At 38.5% G+C, this 26,735-nt stretch overlaps 1 protein-coding gene across 1 annotated transcript in view; it reads left to right on the plus strand.

Moving 5' to 3' along the window:
- Positions 1–26,735, plus strand: part of TNKS2 (tankyrase, TRF1-interacting ankyrin-related ADP-ribose polymerase 2) — a 79,085-nt gene that overhangs the window by 27,715 nt on the left and 24,635 nt on the right. Inside the window, exons 8-16 of the mRNA XM_006831134.1 lie at positions 1,341–1,527; positions 3,070–3,191; positions 9,530–9,621; positions 9,705–9,783; positions 12,682–12,853; positions 15,302–15,381; positions 19,866–20,011; positions 20,738–20,903; positions 21,985–22,204. Coding sequence (XP_006831197.1) covers positions 1,341–1,527; positions 3,070–3,191; positions 9,530–9,621; positions 9,705–9,783; positions 12,682–12,853; positions 15,302–15,381; positions 19,866–20,011; positions 20,738–20,903; positions 21,985–22,204 — 1,264 coding nt within the window. The remainder of the gene's footprint in view (positions 1–1,340; positions 1,528–3,069; positions 3,192–9,529; positions 9,622–9,704; positions 9,784–12,681; positions 12,854–15,301; positions 15,382–19,865; positions 20,012–20,737; positions 20,904–21,984; positions 22,205–26,735) is intronic.

A 26,735-nucleotide genomic window follows, 5' to 3' on the forward strand; every position in this document is an offset into this window, starting at 1 on the left:
GTCTCAGGCTGGGGGAACTGAAGAAAAATTTCAAGCTCGACTTCTGTTATTGAAAGATTCTCTGGGCAAATTATTGAATGATGCACAAAGCATCAAGAGAAGATGGAAGGAATACACAGAGTCACTGTACCAAAAGGAAATGGTTAATGTTCATCCATTTCAAGAGGTAGCTTGTGATCAAGAGCCAGTGATACTGAAGGAGGAAGTCCAAGGTGCATTGAAGGAATTGGCAAAGAACAAGGCAACAGGAATTGATGGAATAAAAATTGAAATCTTCCAAGAAAGTGAGGCGGCACAGCACGTACTCTCACTCATCTATACCAAAAAATTTGGAAGACACTTATCTGGCTGACTGATTGAAAGAGATCTGTATTTGTAACCATTCCAAAGAGAGGTGACCCAACGGAATGCGGAAATCATCGGACAATCTCTTTGATATCCCATGCAAGTAAAGTTTTGCTAAAAGTAATACAGAAACGGCTGCAAGCATACATTGACAGAGAACTTCCAGAGGTTCAAGCCAGATTCAGAAGAGGCCATGGAACGAGGGACATAATTGCTGATGTCCGATGGATCTTGGCTAAAAGCAGAGAATATCAGAAAGATGTTTACCTTTGCTTTATTGAGTATGCAGAGGCTTTTGATTGTGTGGATCATGACAAGCTATGGACAACATTGCAAAGTGAGAGTATTCCAGAACACTTAATTGTGCTCATGAGGAATCTGTACCTGGACCAAGAGGCAGTTGTTCAAACAGAACATGGCAACACTGAATGGTTTAAAATTAAGAAAGGTGTGCGACAGGGTTGTATTCTTTCACCATACTTATTCAACCTGTATGCTGAGCAAATAATCCAAGAAGTTGGGTTATTTGAAGAAAAATGTGGCACCAGGATTGGAGGAAGACTCATTAACAAAACAGATACATAGTGCTAAAAGTTAGAATCAGGACAGGAAGTATCTACTTTTTCTTTCTGGGTTAACAAAAATGTTCTGTGCCTTGATTGGGGTGATAGTATCAGTTGTCAAAACTCATCAAAGAACTGTGCATTTACTGTGTACTCCAATAAAAAAAAAGCTGTAAATTAAACCTAAAGCTTTATTCTAAAGCTTTTATTCTGTACAATAAAAGAATTAAGTAGGCCCTTGTAGGCAGACCTCACATCCACCTACAGTTGTTCCATGGAGAAAAAATGTATTCTCTTTCTGAAATAATTGACTTAGAAAGTGAACCTTGGAAACATAATCTATTTAAGCTTGCATAATGTTAAATTATAGAGTACTAATAATTCTAAATTCTTTTTAAAATTCAGTGCTAATTATATGCCTTTTCCCCCCAGCATGGTGCCTGTGTAAATGCAATGGACTTGTGGCAATTCACTCCTCTTCATGAGGCAGCTTCTAAGAACAGGGTTGAAGTATGTTCTCTTCTCTTAAGTTATGGTGCAGATCCAACACTGCTGAATTGTCACAATAAAAGTGCTATCGATTTGGCTCCCACACCACAGTTAAAAGAAAGATTAGCATGTGAGTATGAAATGATGAATGTTCAACTAAGATAGTATATCAGCAAACTGAATTTTTCTTTTGTTTCCTGTGTGTTTAGAAACATTTAAATTAAAGAATTTTTTTCCTGAGCCATGGTATGTATTGTTGTTCAGATGAGCATATTTTATCATTTGGAAGTTTCTGCACATCTGTAATATTCTTAAAGTGCTATAAAAAGAAAATGTCTTTGTTTTTCGCAAGTCAAGTTGTATGTTTTTCATATATATTGATCATATTATAGATGGTATGCTTTGAAAATAAAGCATTTGTTTTATTTCTAATTTTGTAGTTTCTCTCCATTTAATCTGCTATGGAAATAAAGTTATTTGTAAGGTTAATATCTTGTAAACGTAGTCCCCAGATCTTATATCTAATATTTGTTGGCATTTGAGCAAAGATATGGTGTTGTCTTTAACTGAAGATGTAGCAAGAAACATCTCCAAATTTAGATACAATATTATCACACATAAATAACTTTTATTAGACTTGTATTATGCTAAATACAGTATAATGAATGGCTTCGCAATAAAAAAGAATTTTGAGATAATAATCTCTTATTTATCAGCAGTCTATTCTGCTTTCTCTGGGAGATGTGAGCAAAACCATCTGCTGCTGTCATGATAGTAGTGTAGGGGATCATGGTCGCCTTTTATTTCATTTCTTTACTGAGAAACAGTCTGTGTTAGAAAGTTCTTGAACTCTCTGGACTGGGATTATATTGCAGTACTTCAGCTGTCTCTAGATAAGGAGACCAGTATAATGCTGTAGGGTAAGCACTGGACTGCTAACCACAGATCAAGGTCAGCAGTTTAAACCTACCAACTTCTCCTTGGAAACCTTACACATGGTCACTGTGAGTCAAAAACGACTTAGCACATAACAGTTATGAATTAGGGTAGACCTTGAGTCTGCCATGGGCTGAGTTTGTAGTCTTGGACTTACGATGGGGTTTTGTTTTGATGGCTCCACTTCATTTATGGGGTTGATAGCACTTAACAACAGCATAGAACTTGAATACCTTTTTAAAAAGTTTTGATAATTATTGCCTTTTATTGTCGGTCTCTTTATAAATCTGCTCTTTGTCTTTGGAAATTGGAAATAATTACATATAAACTTACAAATATGATGGCAACAATAAATAATACACTGAAGCACTGTAAGTAGTATAAGAGAGGGCTTCAAAAAGTTTGTGGGAAAATCCCATTATCTTTTAATTTTAATTTTTTCAGGAACTTTTTGAAGCTTCTTATATATTAATAAGATACATGATGGTCATAAGTGTGATTTGTCATAACTCAAATAGAACATAAATCATGCACTACCTGTATGAATTGAGCCATAACTAGGGAGAACTGAAATATGATTGTCACTGTTTTCGGGACTTCTGTGTGGAGATAACTTTAGAACTGGATATTGTGGTAGACTGTTTGGAAAATTTAAAGGAAAATGCTCAGTGTTTTGTATTAAGACCCCATTAGTTTGGTAATTCTCATGCAGATTAAATACGTTTTGTTCATCTAGATGAATTTAAAGGCCACTCATTGCTACAAGCTGCACGGGAAGCTGACGTTACACGAATTAAAAAACATCTGTCTCTGGAAATGGTTAATTTCAAGCATCCGCAAACGCATGAAACAGCACTGGTAATGTTTCAAATTTAAGTTCTTAAAATACATAGCCAAAACATGCTTGGTGGTGACAGCAGTGTTGTGCCAGTTGAGTCGGGTCCAACTCATAGCAACCTTGTGCAGGGTTTCTGAGGTTGTGTTTCTTTATGGGAGCAGAAAGCTTCTTCTTTCTCACATGAAGTGACTGGGGATTTGAACTGCTGACCTTACAGTTAGTAGCCTAACAGACAACCCACTATACTACCAGGGCTCCTAATCATAAGGTCCTACTTCTTAGGACTATACACAGTAGTCATATGTGCTGCTGTTAGCAATAGCATATACATATATAAAGAAAAAATATCAAGACAGAAAAATAAGACAACTTTTCCTACCCCTCCTTGCCCCCCGTTTCCCATTAGAAAACAGTATTAGAGCATTTTTCTAGAGAAAAATCTTTATTCATGTACTGGCATACAACACATGTAACTTTCTTATTATCATAATAGTTGCTATATTATTATAAAAATTATAAAGACTTAAGCTGAAAATAAAATAATCCGACTGCAAAAATTAAAACACCCAACTGTTCCTCCCATAGGCCTCTCTATGGCCACATACACAGAACTCAGACACTGTGCTCACAGTTAGGGGATTTTTTAGGAAAGTTAGCTGTTCAGGGCACAGTTCTTCAGTCAGCTCCTGATAAATGCCCATAGGACACACCACTCCATCGTAAAGCTTGAAGGTACTACCTAGCTATTTCCTTCACTTAAGTGCGTAGAGGCACCCCACTTACAAGTAAGCTTCCTGCCCAGAGTCACTCGGCTTTGCTTGCTCTGTGGGCAGGAAAACCCACTACTCTGTTTTGTGTGCTGATTCTTTTTTCTGCTGCTGTTGTTCCTCTGTCCTGGGTCAGGAGGTTTAATGTTCAGGGATCTCAGTATCCAAAAGACACACTTCACTCTTGATGTCCTTCTTGATGGAAGTGAGATTCCCCCCCCTCCTGCTTCTGAGATGGCTCATTTTATACCCATGCTAGAGTTTCAAGTTTTTACATTTGTAGATAACTCTGCTAACATCCACAGCTGAATCCTGTCATTCTATCAACGTCTTCTCCCACCTTCTTTTATTTGACCCAGCAGGCCAGAAACATTGTTTGGTGGGAGTTACAGACTGTGGCTAGAGGAATCATTAGATAATGCACTATACCACATCTACCATTCAGATAAAAATCACTTGTGTTCTTCTTTTGCAGTATGTCATTTTTTCAAATTGTATCTGTATTCTGTAGATCTTGCTACACTGTGTGAATAAAGTAACTGCATCCGTAGTGGGTACTTCCCTCGGTAGAGCTGTAAGAAGGTAGATGCCAGTAGAGGAGTCTAAGGAAAGATGGAAGAGAATGGGAGCTACTAGGCTAAGTGATGATGTTAGAAGAGGGATGGTGTAGTCAGAAAAGCAGAACCAAACCCATTGCTGTTGCTTTATTCTAATTCATATCAACTCTCGGTCAGATGATTTCCAAGACTATAATCTTTACAACCCCCCAACTAGATGGATGGAGTTAACAATGGCTCAAGCGTAGCAATTGTTGTGAGAATGGTGCAGGAGTGGACAGTGTTTCCTTCTGTTGTTTATAGGGTGCTAGGAAACAACTCAACAGCACCTAATAAAAATCTTTACAGAAGCCGACTGCTGCATCCTCCTGCCACAGACTGGCGGGTGGGATCTAACTTCTGACCTTTTGCTTAGCAGTGGAGTGCTAATCATTGCACTACCAGAGTTTCATTGTAATCAGAGGCTAGTATAAAATTAGAAATTTAGAAGGGCACAGCTGAGTCCTGTTGTATGAATTGCAGAATGTATGTTGAGTGAGGAGAGATGACTGGAAATAACTCAGTGTGCTTAGGAATAGATTTAACTCACTGGTAACCAGGCTTATCTAATATGGGAACTTTCCTTCCTTCTGTTATGATGTCAACTATGTGAAGTTTGTTTAAAAACCTATCTACAAAACATTTTGTACCTTTTGCTACTAGTGGAAACATCTAAGAAAAATATAGCAAAGTTTCAGACAAAAAATAAATGCTAATGCAAAATTAAAATAACCATGTCAGACTCTATCAAGGTGTGGTACTGTGGTTAATGCGCTGGACTGCAAAGTCATTTTGAACCGCAAGGTCAGTTGTTCCAAGTTCACCAGCTGCTCCTTAGAAACCCTGTACAGGGTTGCTATGGGTAAGGACCAACTCCACGGCATGTAACAACAACAACACAGAAAAATTTAGAGAGACACTGATGCCATGAAGATGTTCCTGGTCTGTAAAGCTGTGATACTACCTGCCATTTTCTCCTAAATATTCTGCTATTATTTAGCTCATTTTTGTCATTTACCTTAAAGCATACTAATAGTTAGATCTTGGTAGCACTGTAAATTAAGCACTGGACTGCTTACCACTAGGTTGGCAGTGCAAACCCACCAGCCACTCCTCAGAAACCCTGTACAGGGTCACTGAGTCAGAACCAACGTGACAACGGTTACACAACAATGGTGAAGGGGAATTTTCTTCCTGGTTTCTGGAGACAACAGACCCCGCCCCAGAGTTGTGCAGAGGAGCAGGGGAACAATTGGAAAATAATATCCAAATTTTTTGGAAACAAACTATTTCCATTCTGGGTGAGACTTTAATAGACTTCTTAGGATGCTAACCCCTTAACAGACCACAAGAGCTATATTAACCAGTTCGAAGTGACTTGATTGTGGGCAAAGGTATGACTTTGAAGATAGCCACATGAAGGAATGAATCTGAAGTAAACCCATTGTGATGCTGTTGTCGCTAACTGTACTATTAAAGAGACAAAGTGGGCAAACCCCACCTTCATCACTAACTGCTTGGCAAAAATCAGTATGAATCTAATTTCCACCTGGAAATAGATCCAGACTTCAACTTCCTACATCTCCTAAGATCCTCGTTACCAGCTGCTGCTTCTGTGGTACTTCCGCTTTCACACTAACCACCCAGAGTTAAGCCAGACATCCCTAGCCAAGTCATCGGAGACCAGCCATAGTCTCAGGAGTTTGCACAACTCCCCACACTTCAGACCAGCCATCACCTCTCTCTTGTTCCAGCCTCTCAGAGCTAGGTCAAGCTAGGACTGTGTCCTTCTTCACTGACTGCCTGTGCAGTCACCCAAAGCTGCTTCCTTCCAAGTTTGTACTCTGTCCTTGCAACTGCTTATACAGCCTTATTCTGAACAAGTCACCCGAAGCTAAATCAGAAGTCCACTGCCTCTTGTGGGTTCACTAATTCTTTATACCCAAATCCATTTCCGACTCACAGCAACATGTAGTGCTGCGGGTTAATGTGCTGGACTGCAGAGTTGGTTTGAACTGCAAGGTCAGTGGTTTAAACCCACCAGTCGCTCCTCAGAAACCCTATGCGGTGTCACTGTGAGTTGGAACTGATTCGACAGCACTTAAGAACAACAACATAAGACAAGTAGAACTGCTCCTGAGGTATTTCCATGGCTGTAATCTTTACAGAAGTAGACTGCCTTAGCTTTCTCACACAGTATAGCTAGTGGATTTGAACTGCCAGTCTTATAGTTAACCCACTGTACCTCACAAAGTTCATGGAGATAGTTACCTATCCCTACAAGTCAGGGTCTGAGAGAGTTCCCAGCATAAGGGCTCCCTTGCCCCCAGGAGTATGCCACCGTTTCCCATTCCTGAATATTCTCACCAATCCAGGAGGCCCCAAAGAGGAGGCTTCAAGATCCAAGGTCATTTAGTCATTGGCCCTTTGTGAATATTCATAATTGGAACCTTCATACATAGTTAAATCAGTGGGGCTCCTTTCAAAAAGCAAAGAGTCCTGGTGGTACCTATGGGTAAATGGTCAGCAGCTAACCAAAAGGTAGGCAGTTAGAACCTCCCCAGCACTCCGCTTCTGTCAAGATGTACAGCTTTGGAAAGCTGTTCTGCTCTGTTCCCTAGAATGTTGAATCACAGTCTGTTCAATGACAATGAGTTTGGTTTTGATGTTTTATTTTCAGAAATTAGATGTTGTTATTAGGAGTCCATGTGACGTGACCCATACTTGGCTGTAATCTTTATGGAAGCCTGTCAGGAGGCTGTGAATTCAGGCTGTTAGTTGTCAGTTGAGTGTTTAAATATTTGCACCACCAGGATGTCTTCAGAAACCAGATACAAAAGGCCAAACTTAATTCTTTGTCCCAGAGTCTTGAACATCAAATAAACATAATGATAGGTTAAAATTAAAGAAAATTTTTATGTATATATATTTAAGTGTATAGAGCAACTTAACCTTAAAAATTATCCAGAACCTTTATTCCATGATTCTCAGGTTTCAATTTTAACGTATCTATATTGATACATACCTTCCATATGAATTACATCTCAATGTAAAGAAAACAAAAATCCTCACCACTGGACCAATAAACAACATTCTTATCAACGGAGAAAAGATTGAAGTTGTCAAGGATTGCATTCTTCTTGGATCAACTATCAACACTCATGGAAGCAGCAGTCAAGAAACCAAAGGACATATTGCATTAAGCAAATCTGCTGTGTAAGACCTGTGTAAGTGTTGAAGAGCAAAGATGTCAGTTTGAGGACTAAGGTGCGCTTGAAGCAAGCCATGATAATTTTCAGTAACCTCATATGCATGCAAAAGCTAGACAGTGAATAAGGAAGACCATAGAAGAATTGATGCCTTTGAATTATGGTGTTGGAGGAGAATAGTAAAAGTGCCGTGGGCTGCCAAAAGAACCAATAGATCTGTTTTGGAAGAAGTGCAGCCAGAGTGTTCCTTGGAGGCCAAGATGGCCAAACTTCATCTTTCGTACTTCAGACGTATTGTCAGGAGGGCCCAGTCACTGGAGAAGGATATCATGTTTGGTAAGTTGGAGGGTCAGAGAAAAAGAGGAAGACCCCCAACGAGATGGATTGGCCAAGTGGCAGCATCGATGGACTCAAACGTGTCAACAGTAGTGGGGTTGGCCCAGGCTCGGGCAGTGTTTTGTTCTGCGTGCATAAAGTTGCTATGAGTCGGTACCAGCTCAGTGGCACCTAACAACAATATTGATACATTCACTCATTCACACCATTATTGAAAACCTCTTACACAAATATTCTAGATGCTGGGGGTGCAAAGATGTGGACCACGACAAATTCTTACCAACTTTATAACTGATAAATTTCATGTCCTTTCCTTGTTGGTCATCATAAATGTAAGGTGCTACAGCCTCCTATTTCAGATTATATAATTTTCTAGCACAGATTTTGCTATATAGGTAGTGGTGGTGGTACGCCATTGAGTCACTTCCGACTCATAACAACCCTGTATAGGGTTTCCAAGGCTGTAATTATGTACAGAAGCAGAACACCTCATCTTTCTCCCACAGAGCAGCTGGTGGATTTGAACTGTTAACCTTTCACTTTGCAGCCCAACTCGTAACCCACTACAACACTAACAGGGCTCCTTGTATAAGTAGTATAAGGCTTTTATACTGCTGAAGCAACTAATGGATAGAGGTATAAATACTACTCAGTTTGTCGGCGGTTGCATCGAGACTGTTACCAAGCAAAATTCAGAGCTGTTGAGTGCTGTATTATTTCTTCACATAAAGAAGCCCCAATATTGGGGGCATTGTCTGAACCTTTAAAGAATAATATGTTAAACACCATGCTAAATGAGAACGGTTTTTAGAGAGGTATTAGTCACATTCTCTTACTATCATCACTTCAGTAGTGACTGTCAAAAATCTAAGAACCTTTCATTTAATCAAAATATTTAATAACAGGGCTGCTAACCCAAGGTCAACTACCAGCAGTACTGTGGGAGAAAAATGAGGCTTTCTGCTCCCATAAAGATCTACAGCCTCAGAAACCCTATACAGGGTCACTATGAGTTGGAATCGAAATCAACTCCACGGCACACCACCATATCGAAGGAACTCTGGTAGCGTAGTGGATTATGAGCTGAGCTGCCAACCACAAGGTCAGCAATTGGAATTAACAGTTGTTCAGTGGGAGAAAGTTGAGGCTTTGTGCTCTCATTAAGATTTATAGCCTCAGAAACACAACACAGGGTTGCTATGAGTGGGAAACAACTCGGTGGCATTCACCCACCACCAACCAACACAACCTCATTTGGTAATTAGGGTTTTCAGGCCATGTCAGAATTTCATAATAATTGAACATTCTACCCATCAAAAAGTCTTCCAAGGGCAAAACTAGGTCAAAAACAAAACAAAAGAAGTTAAATAACCTCTTGATTACTAATAAGAAGCACAAATGTTCTTACTAAAAAATGACATTGATTAATGCTGCAATTTAAATCATTTAGCATTGTGCTGCTGCATCTCCATATCCCAAAAGAAAGCAAATATGCGAATTGTTGCTGAGAAAAGGAGCAAACATCAATGAAAAGACTAAAGAGTAGGTATATTTAAATAATTAAATACTACTGTACTTTATTTTCTGGAAAGTATACTCATGATCTGGCTGACTTTCTCTTTAAGATTCTTGACACCTCTACATGTGGCATCTGAGAAAGCTCATAATGATATTGTGGAAGTGGTGGTGAAACATGAAGCAAAGGTATACTTCTTCCTTTTGGGTAATCTGAGTAAATCCAATGAGTTCTTTTCTATTTTGTAAATGAAATGCCTGACTTCCTGAATTACTACTCTGTTTTAAGTGATGCTTTTCCCCCCTCTTACTCTATACTTAAAAACAGTACTGCAGATGCTTTTTCTATATCTTAATTCTTTGCTAGAAAGCCTATTGACTTACTCAAAAATGTCATTTTTTTGCTATTGTCATATCCTTCTTTTTCTATTCATTTTAGCCTCACTGGTCAGGTTATCCTAAAGGTCTCATTTTTTAACAATGCACAGTCTTCAGAATATCTCCAGTTAGAGACAGACTCTAGCTCATATCTGTATCCTTTCTCCCATGTGGTTACCATGAAAACTGTTATTTACTCAGCCATAGTTTTACTCGTTCCTGTGTTACTTCTGTGACTATGTTTAAGAACGTAAACAGAAGTAAGGAAATTAGATAATTTTACTAAAAACATTATAACCCCGGTATTGAGAAGTTACTCTTTTTTGGTTGGCACATATGCACATAGCATTTTATGCATAGATTAATTACACTTTCCCTTAGAAATCATCATTTTTGCCCAGGATCTTTTAAAAGTATTGCTTAGTAGTGATGCCTGAGATGGAGGCAGAGGCAATGACGTGGAGCGATGGAGCAGCTGGGGACTTTAGACCCAGAGAGGGAGAGCAACTATGTGCTGAAGACTGGGCGGGAGAGGGGAGGGCAGTGTAGGGGGCAGGCTTTCAGGGTATACCCTTTGGTTGGTTGATGATGCATGGAGGGGATTGTAACCATGGCAATGAATGTAAAACTATGTTCTCCCATGTAAATTATCATATAATTCACAATAAAACTTTAAAAAAAAAAAAGTATCGCTTAGTGTAAAACTCAACATCTTCAGATTAGAAGGGATAATAATCTAGTGATTTCTACTCACCTAATCTAGTAGTTTCCACAGTTTTTTCCACAGCTTCTTGCTTTTGCAAGCAAATTCTCTAGTAGAACCCTCAGCTGGCTTCTGGGACCCTTCCCTAAATGGGCTTTGCAGGAGATTTTGCCAATCCATTTTTAAGGTTTTCTTCTTGGGTTTCCATTGAAGAACCACCTAGAATTCTACAATTTCTTTTTGTGTTGCCTCTCAAGTGTCCTAATTTCTTTTGATTTTTGAGAGTTCTTGATAATGTATAATCTTCATCTTTTCTATTGTAAATTGTTGAATAAAATAAACTTTATTTCTGCTTGGTATATCTCATTTGTCTGTTCTATAACTTTGTTGATTGCTTTCCTAATAAATGTGGTATACTGCTTAAAAAATATATGGATGCATGTTAAATTTGAGTTGTGAAACTCAATGAAACCCTCTTAACAGGGGTGACCACCCATCAAGCTCTGTCCAGGACTGTGGAATTTCCAAAAACACAGGCTTTCAGTGCTAAACCCTGAGAAGTCCTGGGCAAACAGGACAAGTTAGTCACTTAGAAACTCTTGCTGTATTCCTTTTGAAATACTCTCCAGTTCTGTATTAATTGACCAATGTCTCAAAACACGACAGTGACCACCGGGTTAATTAATTTTTCATTTATATTTTGAAGACTGATTCCCCTGTGGGGTAAAAGGATGAAGGAGGGAGTCTTATTGATACTTTTTGTCTTTATTACAAAAAATTTCAACAATATAGCAAAACTGAAGTAATTTAATAGAGAACTGTATATCCACATATATTCTACCATCTTTGTCTCTTATTTTACTGTAAATCTGTTTATCCCATTTATATTGTGGGGCTGAGGGTTAGTGTGCCAGACTGTAAAGCCGTTTAAACTGCAAGGTCAGCAGTTCAGGGTCGCTATGGTTCGGAATCAACTCGATGGCACTTAACAACAACAACAACATAGGTCTTATGACATATTTCAAAGTAATTTTTAGATAAATGTATGCTTCTCCTCAATACTTCCGCATGCACATCAACTAGAGCCCAATATCTGTGTATGGTTTTTCATTTGATACAAAATTTGCATGCATTGAAATGTACCAGATCCTAAGGGTACATGTGCTGAATTTTGACTAATGCATACACCTGAATAACCAAAACCCTCACCAAGAATATTGAGCCTATCTCATAGCAGAGGTAATGCCCATCCCAGTTAATCTCTACCTCTAGAGGCAACTGCCACTGTGACTTTTTTTTCCCAACATAGATTAGATTTGCCTATTCTAGACCTTTATGTACACAGATCATACACTCTTTTGTTTAAGGCTTTTCCCACTTAGTATAATGTTAGGAGTTTCATCCATGTACCAATAGCTTGTTCCTTTTTATTGCTGAGAAGTTTTCCATTGGGTATGTTTATCTGTATAGATTATATTTTGCCTAATAACATAGTAGATTAAGCCAATTAATTTAATACTAATCTGTCTCTGAATTTGTTACTAATTATCTATCTTGGGGTTAGTCCCCACATTCTGAACTTCAGAAATTGTCCTAGTCAATGTCTGCCTCTAAATGCAGTGTCTTCTCTGTGAATGTTTTTATGCTAAGCACAACTGTTGTTCAATAGGTCACTTTTTGGGATCTTCTAATGTCGGCATTCATGAACTGGTGAATTATATGCTTTAGATTTGAGTGAAAACAGACGGCTTTGGCATTGGATAATTTCATAAAGAATAATTGAGATTTTTAAAATTGTTGTTAAGAGCCGTCGAGTCGATTCCGACCCATAGTGACCCTGTATAGGGTTTTCGAGGAGCAGCTAGTGAGCTTGAACCTACTGACCTTGCAGATCAAATGGCTCTGCAGTCTAGCGCATTAACCCACAGCACAGTATTAAATGCATGATTGGGTATTTTTAAGTTTTGCATTATAAACTAATTCTAACTTTTTCTACATTGTTAAAGGTTAATGCTCTGGATAATCTTGGTCAGACTTCTCTACACAGAGCTGCACATTGTGGTCATCTGCAGACTTGCCGCCTGCTTCTGAGCTATGGGTGTGATCCTAACATTATATCCCTTCAGGGCTTTACTGCCTTACAGATGGGAAATGAAAATGTCCAACAGCTTCTGCAAGGTATTAGATGCTTCCATGTGATGATTTTTAAAAATTCACCCTTTAAGTTTTCATAGTTGTTATGTGTAGGAATTAATAGCAAAAACCAAAATTAGCTCCGTATCTTCAGTGCCCAAATGTTAATTGTTAATTATGATTTTGTTCCAGTAGCTTTTTTTCTGTGCAGTTGCACTTGAGTAAATAGCTGGCTTTAAATTTTTATCAATAAATCTTTTAACAATCATTGATATTTGTAAATAGTCAAGGTCTCGTAGTAGAGCAACCCCTAGGGATAAATGCTATCCTAGATACTAGCTCTGCTTCACTTCTTTTTTAGATCATTTGTGTAGAAGATATGTAGAGTTTGTATGAGGTAAACAATTTGACTTTATTAAAACATATTTGACTAATGTTCTGACTGTTACATTTAAAATATTTTGATCGAGTAAACATTTCAGCATAGAAATCTGATCCCATAAATTTCTTTTAATTTTGGTAAATATACATAACAAAACATTGGACATTTCAACATTTTTTACATGTACCATTCAGTGACATTAATTACATTTATCATGTGTTGCAATTATTAACACGGGTTCCATTTATAACTTATTCCCATATGTTTGAAAGTGTCTGTCTATCTGTAGCATTTACAAGGGGGCTTCAGAAATTTTCCTTATCAGAACTTTGATTTTTCCACAAATTTTTTGAAGCCTCCTTGTACTAGAAAGCTCAGATGAGAAGAAATACAACAGATCAAACCTTTGAATCTAGCAATTTACTTGATGATTTTTATACATGTGACCTGGATGCCAGAGTTTGAGAAAACACTTATTAAATCAATAAAGGCACATTCATATGACCTTTTGGGAATCTTCCAAAATTGAACTTAACCAAAACTGTTTTCAAAATTCCCTTTACCTCTCCTACATAACATACCCATTTCAGTCTCAATTTTGGGGTAATAACACTCATCCTATTCTGTTGCCTGGAGTCCTGAGTAATGCAGATATTTAGCACTCTCAGTTAACTGAAAGGGCCAAAGATGTAGTACTCCAAGAGGTACGGTGATCTGTTTCCAAAAATTAGCCATCAAAAACCCAAGGGAGCAGAGTTCTACTCTAGTACGCTTGGAGTTGCCATCAGTCAAAGTTGGCTCCATGGCAACTAGTTGAGCATTCAGTTGTCTAGTTAGCCTATTTGCCATCTTTCCCATTGTATGCTAACTGCTGTCACAGTTTACTTACCTTCCCAGTTCGTTTCTTAGATTAAATTATCAAATTGGAATTTCTAGGTCAAAGATAGCATTTAATTATCAAATGGTCTTCTAGAAAGGTTCCATGTACCATAGCACACTCCTATGTTAACAGTATTTGAAAAAAATTGTTTCCTCATCAGCAATAGGCATTATCTTTCTAAATATTTTCCTTGGGTGAATGTGTGGGTGCTACTTACAAAAGTAATGAATGCTTTTAATGCAAACTATAAATATTGTAAGTGTACACCCCCCCCACACACACACCTTCTTTGCCCACTAGTGAACGGAGGAGATATTTTAATTTGCATTTCTGGTTGTGAGTTTAAACACTTTTAATATGTTTATTGGCTATTTCTATTTGGGATTTGTGTGTGTGAGAGAGAGAATTGCTTATTCATATAGTCATTCCATTTGTTGATGTTTCCTAGAATTTATTCTGATAAGAACTCATTATGTACTAAATATATTCTAAGAATTATATTGCTTGTTTTTTTTTTTCATTTTGTTCTTTGCTTTCTAACTCTGTTTAATGCTGTTATTAGTAAAAAATACTTTTTTCAAAATTAATGTTCTCTTTAGGTTCTTCCTTTCATGTGCTGCTCTACGAAACTTTTCTATTCCGAGATGTAAAAATATTCACCTATATTTTATTTTTTTTTCAGTACTTTTAAGGTTTAATTTTTATATGTAAGCCTTTAATTCATCTAGAAATTACTCTGTTACAAGGTACAAGGTAGATAGATATGTTCTTCCTTTTCTATGAAATCTTAAATGTGCTATAAAAATACAGAATTTCATAGCTGGAAATGACTTTAGATATCTTTTAGTCACAGTTTACTTTTTGAAACTGAAAAAAATATGAGACCCAGAACAAGTAAAGCGGCTTGCCCCGTGTCTGAGAGCTAATTAGTAGCAATGGCAGAGCTTTAGCCACTCTGCTCCTAATAGAGCCGGCCTTTAATCACTTATATTCCTTTATGTGCTCTAAATCATATGCTAGAATTCATTATAAACGTTTACATATATGGCTTATGTACCTGCTTCAAAAATTTTTTTTACTATTTTCCACCTACATAATTTGCAAGCTGCAGAAGATTTTCTACATATACTTTACCAAACTATGCAACTTCATTTTCTGATTAGTTGCCTCTCTTAAGGCTTTTTAGTCCTGACTTCTAAACAGGAGTAATCACTGTTTCTCTTTTTTGTAGAGGGTATCCCGTTAGGCAATTCAGAGGCAGACAGACAATTGCTGGAAGCTGCAAAGGCTGGAGATGTAGAAACTGTAAAAGTAAGATGTGATCTTACATTTTTGCTTATTTGGGGTTTTAATTTTGCCATTATTTAATTAACATGTACTTTAATCCGGAAGAGTCTATTTATATGTGTCTTGTTTGGAATACCAATAAAGCTCATCTAGTTCTTTGCAAATAGGTACTTTGAATAATGTGTGTAGGGGGGCATTTCTTATTTTCGTGTGCATCTCAGTAAATCACATTCACAAATGTAAATAAAATGCATGTACTACTAAATGGATTTTGCTTTAATACTTATTCATTTAAAAGTTGTCCATTTAAAAGACTAACATCAAATTATTGGCCTTCATCATTTACATATGACACATAAAACAAGAGAGGAAAATCTAAACTCTGAGTCACTTCTGTTTACTCATTTCCTCTGGTTTCTTCATTTCTCTGCCGCTCTCTGCTTCTACAGCTGGGGACCCAGTGTTTAAGTACAGTAATAATACAGCGCTGCCGCTTCTCAGAGATACTGTCTCATGATAATACTTACTTCATCCAGACTGAAATGTTGTTCTTTCTCAGCGCAGCCAACTTCAGCTTTTATCTGCCCATCTCCTGTGCGGTCTTCCCTGGAGTAATCCTCATATTCTGTTTTGCCTTTTACTGTAGAAACATATGTAATATCTTAATTCCTCTACCAGATGTTTCTGTTAAACTGTGTCCAAGTAAATAATCAGAAACCTACCTTTTTGAATGAGTGGGGATTTTATAAGTCAAGTAATATAGAATTAATTTCATATATTTCATAAATTAAGTAAGTCCTCTGTAATTCAGTGTTATTTTAAATTTCCAAAATTAGTGGTTGGGGGTACCCATGTTGGGTTGTCTTTTCCTCACAGACTTTTTCAAACAGTGCACTATTTTGATTGCCTGGCATGAGGTCCTGACAGGTGGTAACTTTTATCTTAAAAGTTATATTTAGTTTGTTTAATTCATTGTGAAAAATAGCTTTTGAAGAAGTTTCACTTATTTCTGTATGGTATTCTCAATCTTGAACAGATAACTGAATATTTTAAATTTTCTAAAACACAGGAATTCTGCTTTCATCTAAACTTGAGCTCTGAGACAGTCTACTTACTGTCCTTTAAATGAAGAGTTTTCTGAAGTTGGCTTAATGCATGTGGTTTTCCTACATGTTTATCTTATGTAAACAGTACAGTCATATCCAAATAACTTCAGATTGTGTTCTTCAATTTCATTTTTGAAAGAAAAATGCTATTATAATCTTTTATTACTTGACATGTTTTTTATTTACATTCTCATTCCCTTAAGGTAGGGGAGGCTAATAGGATCCTGTAAGGAGGATTTTCTTTCTATTAATGATTGTTGACTTGCAGAAAGAAATACATCACTTGAGTTAAAGATAGTGACCAGATTCTCTTTGGGAGACTGGTGGAGAGCAGAGGGGGTGATAAATTTAAAATGCTGATCCACATTTAAGGATGTGATAAAAGAATGGCATGGCAGAGGCATCAACTTCATCTAAGTTCACAAGGGGAAAGGAGGATTATCAGCATTAACAACCATCCGTGGCTGATTTCTATGAGATGGAGGTCAGACATACACTTCCTTTGACCAACCTTTTTACAAATTCTGACACCAACAGTCCTGCCTATGACACTGCCTCCTTTTTGCTGGGGGTTTGATAATTCATTGCAATGGCTACATAGAACTCACAGACCATACTCATAGTTCTGGAGTTTTTTAGGGAACTGACAGGTTACAATTCAGATTTCAGAACATTCAGGATACAGTTCTTCATTCAGGATGACCTTCTCGGCCACAGCCACAGGCAGGCTTCAATCTGGCCCTGGGCCCCTCAGCCTGACCTCTGTCCTGTTTGGGCAAGTGTCAGAAATCTCTTTTAACTCTCCCACCAAGCATCCATAGGTACCCCACTGCACCAACAAACCTTCACAAAGGTGCTTAGCTCTCTCACTCTGGGTTGGCACACCTACTGTACTATCTCCTGTTGGCCTCCTGGTTCTGTTGCCTTGCTGCTGTCATTTCTCTTCCATGGCTTCTTGTCATCTTGAACTGTGTCTGGTGTCACGGCTCTCTGTCTTCTGAGTCCCAGCACAAGGACTCGGGGCCCAAATGAAATGCTCTACTTCTCTCTTTTCTTGGTGGTAGTCAGGTCTCCTCTGTACTCTGAGATTGGCTCTCTTTTAAGCCTAGCAGGATGGCAAAACTGACCAGTCCCCTTTTTAGGGTTATCTACACCAGCTGTTCCTCAGAAACCCTATACAGGGTTGCTATGAGTCAGAACTGACTAGACAGCACTTAACAACAACAACACCTTAATAGGTTTACATACGCCTTATTTTTGGAGTCCTGGTGTGGTGCTATAGGATCAGCTCTGGACCACGAACCACAAGATCAGCAATTCAAACCCACCAGCTGCTCCTCAGAAACTCTATACTTGATCTGCTATGAGTGCAAACCAACTTGAAAACACTTAACAACAAAGTAGCACACCTTATTTGCATGGTCCCATCTACACAAGTGTTCTTTGTGTCTTATTTGCGTTATTAGCACACTGTCCAATCCCGTTGGTGGGCCATCAACGCTTTATTTGCATAGTTCCTCCTACTTATTCTGTTGTTGTTAAGTACCGTGGAGTCGGTTCCGACTCATAGTGACCTTGTACAGGGTTTCCGAGGCTGTAAATTTATATGGGAGCAGAAAGCCTCATTTTTCTCCTCAGAACCGCTGGTAGTTTCAAACTGCTGACTCTGAGGTTAGCAGCCCGATTTGTAACCACTACACTACCAGAGCACAAAACCGTGTCGAGAAAAGCTATACAAAAAGTGTCTCATCACACCAAAAGTGGCTAGTGATAGCTACCGAACTAATAGCACCTAGCGTAGCTATTAAAAATACTCATTGCTCAGAGGGTAGAGCCGCTACTCGGACACGGCAGGTGCTCATTTGCCATGGCGGCCAGGCCCATTTCTGAGCGGAATCAGGATGCTACTGTGTACGTGGGGGGCCTGGATGAGAAGGTTAGCAGACCTCTGCTATGAGAGCTGTTTCTCCAAGCAGGGCCAGTAGTCAACACTCACATGCCCAAGGACAGAGTCACAGGCCAGCACCAAGGCTATGGCTTTGTGAAATTCTTGAGAGAGGAAGATACTGACTATGCCATGAAGATCATGAACATGATCAAACTCTATGGGAAACCAATACGAGTGAACAAGGCATCAGCTCACAACAAAAACTTGAATGTGGGGGCCAACATTTTCACTGGGAATCTGGACCCAGAGACCGATGAAAGACTGCTTTATGGTACTTTCAAGCGCATTTGGGGTCATCTTGCAAACCCCAAGATTATGTGGGAACCTGACACAGGCAACTCCAAAGCTTATGCTTTTATTAATTTTGCTTTGTTTGATGCTTCTGATGCAGCAGTTGAGGCCATGAATGGGCAGTACCTCTGTAACCGCCCGATCTATCACTGTGTCCTGTGCCTTTATAAAGGACTCTAAGGGCAAGCGCCATGGTTCAGCAGGGAAAATAACAAGTCAAAGCCCTGCTAGAAATTTCATCTGCTTCTTAGCAAACAAAGGCAGCTCACATAACAATCCATCTGTTGCTGTAGAGTTTTGATGCCCTACTCAAAGATGGCAACCACCTGAGCTGCTTTGAATGTGGGTTGCTCTTCTCAGCCCTATCAGTAATCCAGTTTTGTGAATCAGACTCCAGAAAAGGATCACCACATCTTTTCTGAGTCTCCCATTCCAGGGCTTTGACATAATTTTTCCCGTTCTGGTTATCATTCTGGATCACCCAAATTTTAAAAATATGGGTCTTTTCTAGTTTTGCTTCATTAGACATGACTGAACCAGTTTGAGCAGGCCCAAAGCCCTGGGAATTTGTTAGAAACTGGAGTGACGCTCAGTGTGCATGAAAATGAAAGTTGTACTACTGGTCTAGAGCAGTATTGTTCACCTTAGTGTGCTTACAGATCATCTAGGGATCTTGTTAAAATGCAGGTTCTGAATTTTTAACAAGCTCCTAAATGATGCCAATGCCACTATGATCCACAATGGAAATTATGATAGCTAATATTGCATGTTAACTACCAGCTGTTCTGTGGGAGAAAGATGAGGCTTTCTGCTCCTGTAAAGATTTACAGCCTCGGAAACCCTGTACAGGGTCACTCTGAGTCGGAACCGACTCCACAACAATAACAACAACAGTATTGCATGTTTAGGTTACCTTTATGTAAATAGTAGTGGTAACTACAAAATTTACCTATTGGCTTTAGAAAAAGTTGAAGATACAAGCAAACTTAAGAGAACCTGAGAGATTCCCATAAATGACCAGATAAAATAAAAATTTAAAAAAGTCTCTGAGAGTATTGATTTGATTAAAAATAAGTGAGGCATTTGTGTTGAAACAAGAAATGTAGTTTTATGCCAGTTACCATAATATGTAGCATCATGTGCATACCGTGTTCACTCTACAGAAATTGTGTACTATTCAGAGTGTCAACTGCAGAGACATTGAAGGACGTCAGTCTACACCACTTCATTTTGCAGCTGGGTATAATAGGGTATCTGTGGTGGAATTTCTCTTGCAACATGGAGCTGATGTGCATGCTAAAGATAAAGGGTACGTATTAGTAGTTGCCACAGACATTTTGTCTGATATTATCTTTAGAGGATCCAAAAATATTTTTATGACAGTTGGTAACTTGTATTTTAAAAGAAGTCTATTTCCTAAGATTGGCGTAAATGTAGCTTAATTTCAGTTATAGTGTCCGGGTAGCATGGTGCTTAAGTATTTGACTGCTGACCAGGTCAGCAGTTCAAACCCACCACCCACTTTGCGGTAGAAAGCAGTCTGCTTGCATTTAGATTACTGCATTGGGAAGACCAGGGGACAGTTCTACTTTGTTAAGTAGGCTAAGAGTCACAATGGGTTTGATTGGATTTGGTCATTTCAGTTAAGATTTCCTGATTCTTAGCATTTATATAGAGTTATTTGCATAATTCTTATGGTGGCTTTGTAATAGGAGTGTGCTTTTTTTCATGTAAATTTTTGTATTTTCATTGAAAAGATTTGAATTCTTCCAATTTATCTTTATATATATATTTTTTTTCATTAAAAATATAAGTTCTCAGTTCTAGATGATGAATATACAGCTGTTTGTTATATTCTCTACATCTTAAATGTCTCCCTTCCCTAAGTAAGGAAGTTACTTTCTACCTTTAGTAAATTTAGGTGCTACAAAATACGGTCAGTACAGTTATTTAGAGGGAAATCTTTCATCAGTTACTTACAGTTATTTAAAATATACCCATGTATTGCACTGCTCATTTGATCTTTTCATTTCAGAGGCCTTGTACCTTTGCACAATGCATGTTCTTATGGACATTATGAAGTTGCAGAACTGCTTGTTAAACACGGGGCAGTGGTTAATGTAGCTGATTTATGGAAATTTACACCTTTACATGAAGCTGCAGCAAAGGGAAAATATGAAATTTGCAAACTTCTGCTCCAGGTATATTTAAGTATTAACTCTGGACGGTGGGTATTACATAGAATATGTTTATGATACTTGTAACAGATGTAACTTAAATTTAGACTAGTAAAAGAGTGAGCAGCCAAGTTACCTAATTCTCTACCTAGATTTCAGAATAAATAAAAGGTATCAGTCTATGTATAGGTTTGAAGTCCTGGTGTGGTACTGTAGGATAAGCACTGGACTGCTAACCATAAGGCTTACATTTCAACCCACTACACTGGACTGCAAAGTAGGTGAAAACTGCAAGGTTGGCAGTTCAAGTTCACCAGCCACTCCTTGAAAACCCTGTACAGGGTCACTATGGGTCGAAAGTGATTCGATGGCACTTAACAACCACAGGCACTCCTTGGGAACCCTATGCAGGGTCACTATGAGTTGAAATCAACTCATTGTCACTTAGCAACAACAATATGTGTGTTTATCACACAGATTCATTGTATACGGTCAGCTGGTGTTGTGTTATAGTTGTCATCATAGTTTTTCCTATTTAGTACTTTAACCTCAAAATATTTGAAATTGATGATACTGGTAGCGTAGTGGTTACGACTCGGGCTGCAAACCTTAAGGTCAGCGGTTCGAAACTACCAGCCGCTCCGCGGAAGAAAAATAAGGCTTTCTACTCCCGTAAAGATTTACACCCTTGGAAACCCTGTACAGGGTTGCTATGGGTCGGAACTGACTCGACGGCACTTAACAACAACAACAACATACAGGTATCAGTGTAAATATTTTACTATAAAAATCAAAAGATAGTCAGATTTTTATTTTATTCCAGTGATTGTGTGAAAACTAGAAACAGTTTCTCTTTAATAGATACTACTATATTTTTCTTTCTACTACTTTATTTTGAACATACTTTTAATTTTAGGCTATAATATAAAAACCCATCAATAATATACTGCTCTGAAAGTCTTTTGGGTATAAACTAAATTAAGATTAACATGTTATCCTTTTAGGTAATCTCTTCATGGTTTTCTTTGGTGTAGTTACATCTACTGTTTTCTTATGACCAAGGGAAAACAATCCAATTCCTTCTTTTCTGTTTTCATATTCCTAGCATGGTGCAGACCCTACAAAGAAAAACAGAGATGGAAATACTCCTTTGGATCTAGTAAAAGAAGGAGATACAGATATCCAAGATCTGCTTCGGGGAGATGCAGCTTTGCTAGATGCTGCCAAGAAGGGTTGTTTAGCCAGAGTCAAGAAACTGTCTTCTCCTGATAATGTAAATTGCCGTGATACTCAAGGCCGGCATTCAACGCCATTACATTTAGCTGGTAAGAAAATGAAGTTTTACAGATTTAGACCAGTGACATCTAAGTTGTTTTATATAAATAAACTATTTCCTGTAAATAAATTTGGATAGTTACAGTCAAATATCTTTTAATTACCATTATGCCCTTTAGTGGAGTCCTGGCATGGCACTGTAGGATAAACAGTAGACCACAAGGTCCTCATGGCTCAAACTCACCTACCTTGCAGTTCAGAACCACTCCTCAAAAAACCTATACAAGGTCGCTGTGAGTTGGAACCAACTCAGTGGCAATTAACAGCAACAACAGCAATACCCTTTAGTATATTCCTACAGGTGAACAATACTTCAAGCATGTTAACTAAGTTTCCGTTTGTTACATTCAATAAGAACAGTTGAAGCTGCCTGTCTCTGTCAGTTCTTTTTGTGCTTGAGAGCTCTTTATTCTAGTCACCCTGTTTTTTGGATTATCTTCGTTGAGTGAACTTGGCTACGTAAAACTTGGAAAACTATTCCTGTTTTTCCTAAGAGAAAGCTAAAGCTTTTCATTCTTCTGATGATAGCTGTTAAGCACAAATGGAAAAAGGGAAAATGTTAAAGACATTTAGAAGCTACATTAAACCTCTTGAGAAAGTTATTTGTTTTGAATTTTCACTCAAAAAATTGGCACAGTTTGCATTTGCTTTAAGTGCAGGTATAAACCATTGTATTTTCAGTACCACTTTTCAGCTGCATAAACTCTGAGCTACATTAAATTAAAGCACTGAGCTACAGCTAATAGCTCCCTGGAGCTCTAGGTACATGTGACTCATACACATTTATCTACAATGACATGGTTTACATTAAAAAGAGGGGGGACATTAATGCAGGTGTTTGATAGTACTTAACAGCAACAAATATTAGAATATAAGGATATTGCTAGTGTTAAAAAAGATTTAGGGGTTTTATGTGATTTCTGCATTTAAAATTTCACTCCGTGTAAGTTGGGACCCCACTGTCCAAGAAAAAGAATGATTCCACCTTAGTGTTCAGTGTTTTGGATTAATAAACCACAAATGCCAGCATGATAAGAAATAGCTTTTAACCTTTTGCTGGGAGTCTAGCCCTAAAAGACAAAGTAGGAGCTATCCTCTGATTTGAAATTGTACTGTGCATATTTAGACTAGCTTTTTATGTCTTATGGTACTTATCTAAAACATTTAATATTGCTATGTAGGGCTACGTGTATATACTCAACAAATCATATTTTGTTTCACTGCAATGATTACAATCCCCTCCATGCACTATGGTGGTTGGTGGTTATGTGTCATGGAGTCAGAACCGACTCATAGCGACCCTGTACAGGGTTTCCGAAGCTGTAAATCTTTACGGGAGCAGAATGCCTCATCTTTCTCCCGCAGAACAGCTGGTAGTTTCGAACTGGTGACCTTAAGGTTCACAGCCCAATTCGTAACCACTACGCTACCAGAGCTCATTCCATGCACTGTAGACTAACGGTTCTTACCTCTCTTCCCTTTTTTTGTTTGTTTTCTTCGATGTACCCAAACACAAAATACGTTTATTAAATGAACATTTATATTAATTTAAATGTCCAGCGGGCACATTTTGCAAACCAACCTCCTGCCCACAGGCACAGAGCCTTTCAAATTCCATGGGTGTAGACTCCTCAGCTGCTCTCTGTGTGCCATCGCCTCTGCTTCCAGCTCTTCTTTCATCACTTTTCTAGTTAGGAAAGTTTGGCCACTCGTGTTCTTCCCTCTGCATGAAAGACTATAAATACTCCCCCTTTTTGTTTCACATCTTCTACCTTGACAGTTAAGACAGTTGCAATTAGTTATGATAACAATTACTATTGAATCAAATGAATCCTATCTATCTACTTTTCACCAGACCCATGTGGACAAGAGGAAAATGATACAATGGGGATTCTGCTTTGCCCCTCTCGTTTTGAAACTAAGCACACTCTTGAAAGCTTGTAATCCAGCTACTTGGTACCTTTATAGACCCCCATTTTGGGTAGCAAGTCTCAAATTGCTTGTGTATCAATCGTGTGTATTAAGGGGACAAGCTTGATCCTTGATATGAAAAGAATCCTTCCCTTTCGGTTAGAATTTTTCCTTCTACATCTATAAGCAAAGACCCAATTCATCAAACTATAACAATTTACGCTTGCTTCTTGTATCAAACTTCTTTTATCTTCCTCTGGTCACGTTCTGATCAGGACCATCCGAGCTAGCTCAAATGGGTACCATCTGCAAGTTTGGGTGCTCTCACACACCTCCCCCCAATTCAGACCAGCTGGTCCCTTCACTCTCACTTCTAGTCCCCAGTGGTTAGTTAGGTCCATGGGCTCAGGAGATCACAAGTCTCCCTAAACTTCAGACCAGCCAGTTCTTCCTCTTCTCGATCTCATCTCAAGTTCAACGGGTATCTGTGGAACACGGCTGAACTCAGTCCATGTCTTCATTGCTGCATTTCCCCCACTTCACTAAGAAGTAGATTGGGGTGTTCACCAGCAAGCTTACAAGTCTGCTTGTGTGTGTTCCCTTTGAGTTTCAGTCTTGGAAGGAGCTGACTTTTCTTGCCTTGGTGACTCCCAGGTGAATTAGCTTACTTGATCTTGTATAACCAATCTGCTTTTTTTTTTCTCTCTCTCTCTGTTAGTCTTTCTTTCAAGAAATGTCTTCTCTTCCTCTATCCACACTGGGTTGGTTTGCATGTCCTTTCAAGTGGAAAAGTCCTACCTCAGAAGGTTCTGGGTGGGGCTCAGGATTCCACTTAAAGCCCCATACTCCACAAAGGCTTAACAAGAAGCCTATTTTCCTGGACAAATTCTAGTACCCCTTTGAGCCATCCAGTCAGTTACATGCTGAAGATGGGCTTACAAGCTTCCTGTAATCATGTTTCCCAGTATTCCTTTCTATCCCACTTAAATGTCTCTTTTTATAACTGTAGGTAGAGGAAACCAATATCCACAAGACAGTCAAGCACCTTAACATTATTTCCCCTCCTTTACCCTTTCAGAGTGTGTCTCGCAATCCCTGCATCACAAGAGCTCTATTGTTGCAAGGTTGAGTTTACTTCATTATTTACTACTATAGGTTGTTGTTGTTGTTGTTAAGTGCCGTCGAGTCAGTTCCGACCCATAGCGACCCTGTACAGGGTTTCCGAGGGTGTAAATCTTTACGGGAGTAGAAAGCCTCATCTTTCTCCCGTGGAGCGGCTGGTAGTTTCGAACCGCTGACCTTAAGGTTCGCAGCCCGATTCGTAACCACTACGCTACCAGAGCTCCTATCCCATGCAAAAACCCATCTTTGTTCGTCTGCGTTCCTCCCCCTCACCCAAGCTATCATGTGTCTGTCTCCTAACCTGTGAGTTACTGTCCCCTCCTTCCCACTCCTGGTAACCATCAAAGAATTTTTCTTTTAGTATAGACCTCTTTTCTTAAGCTTTTACAATACTGGTCTTATGTAATATTTGTACTGTTGTGACTGACTAATTTCATTCAGCATAATGTCCTCAAGGTTCATCCATGTTATGAACTGTTGGCAGCTTCATCATTATTCTTCAAGGTAGTATAGTATTCCAATGTGTGTATACACTGAACTTTGTTTATCCATTTTTCCACTGATAGGCACTTAGGCTGTCTTCATCTTTTTGGTATTGTGAACAGTGCTGCAGTGAACAGAGGTGTACATAGATCTACTCGTGTTCTGGCTCCTATTTCTTGTGGATTATGTTGTATTTCTTTAGTGGAAAACTTTACATACAACATCCTTTTACCCAGTTTTGCACTATTAGACCCAAAAACCTAGAAGGACTTTTAAATTGAGTATAATAACTTAGTTTATGATAGTTTTGTTTTCCTTTACTTGGTCTTATTAAACTCTTTTGCTGTAGATGTTTAGAAAAGCATACAAACTAAAATAAAAATCAATATGAAATACTTTTAACCACTTTAAAATTTCATGTGATGTCTGTTTTTATGTTGAAAAAAATTATGTTCTAGGTTTGCTTTTAATCTATGAGTATGTGTCAAATAAAATAGACTGTTAGTTGTTAAGTGCCATCGATGGAGTCAGTTCTGACATAGTGAGCCTGTCGACAACAGAATGAAACACTGCCCAGTCTTGAACCATCCTCCCAGTTGTTACTTTTGAGTCCATTGCTGCTGCCATTGTGTCAGTCTCCATCTTGTGGGGGTCTTCCTCTTTTTCATTGACCCTCCACTGTACCAAGCATGATGTCCTTCTCCAGCTCTCTTAATAACATGTCCAAAAGTATGAGAGATGAAGTCTCACCAACCTTGCTTCTAAGGAGCATTCAGGCTGTACTTCTTCCAAGACAGATGTTTGTTCTTCTCGTAGTCCATGGTACTTTTAATATTCATCTCCTGTACCGTAATTTAAATGCATTGATTCTTCTCTGGTCTTGCTTATTCACTGTCCAACTTTCACATGCATATGAGATTATTGAAAATACATGGCTTGGCTCAGCCACACCTTAGTCTTCAAACTGACATCTTTGCTCTTTAAAACTTTAAAGAGCAGATTTGT

Source organism: Chrysochloris asiatica, unplaced genomic scaffold, assembly GCF_000296735.1.
Source record: "Chrysochloris asiatica unplaced genomic scaffold, ChrAsi1.0 scaffold00003, whole genome shotgun sequence".
Taxonomy (NCBI): domain Eukaryota; kingdom Metazoa; phylum Chordata; class Mammalia; order Afrosoricida; family Chrysochloridae; genus Chrysochloris; species Chrysochloris asiatica.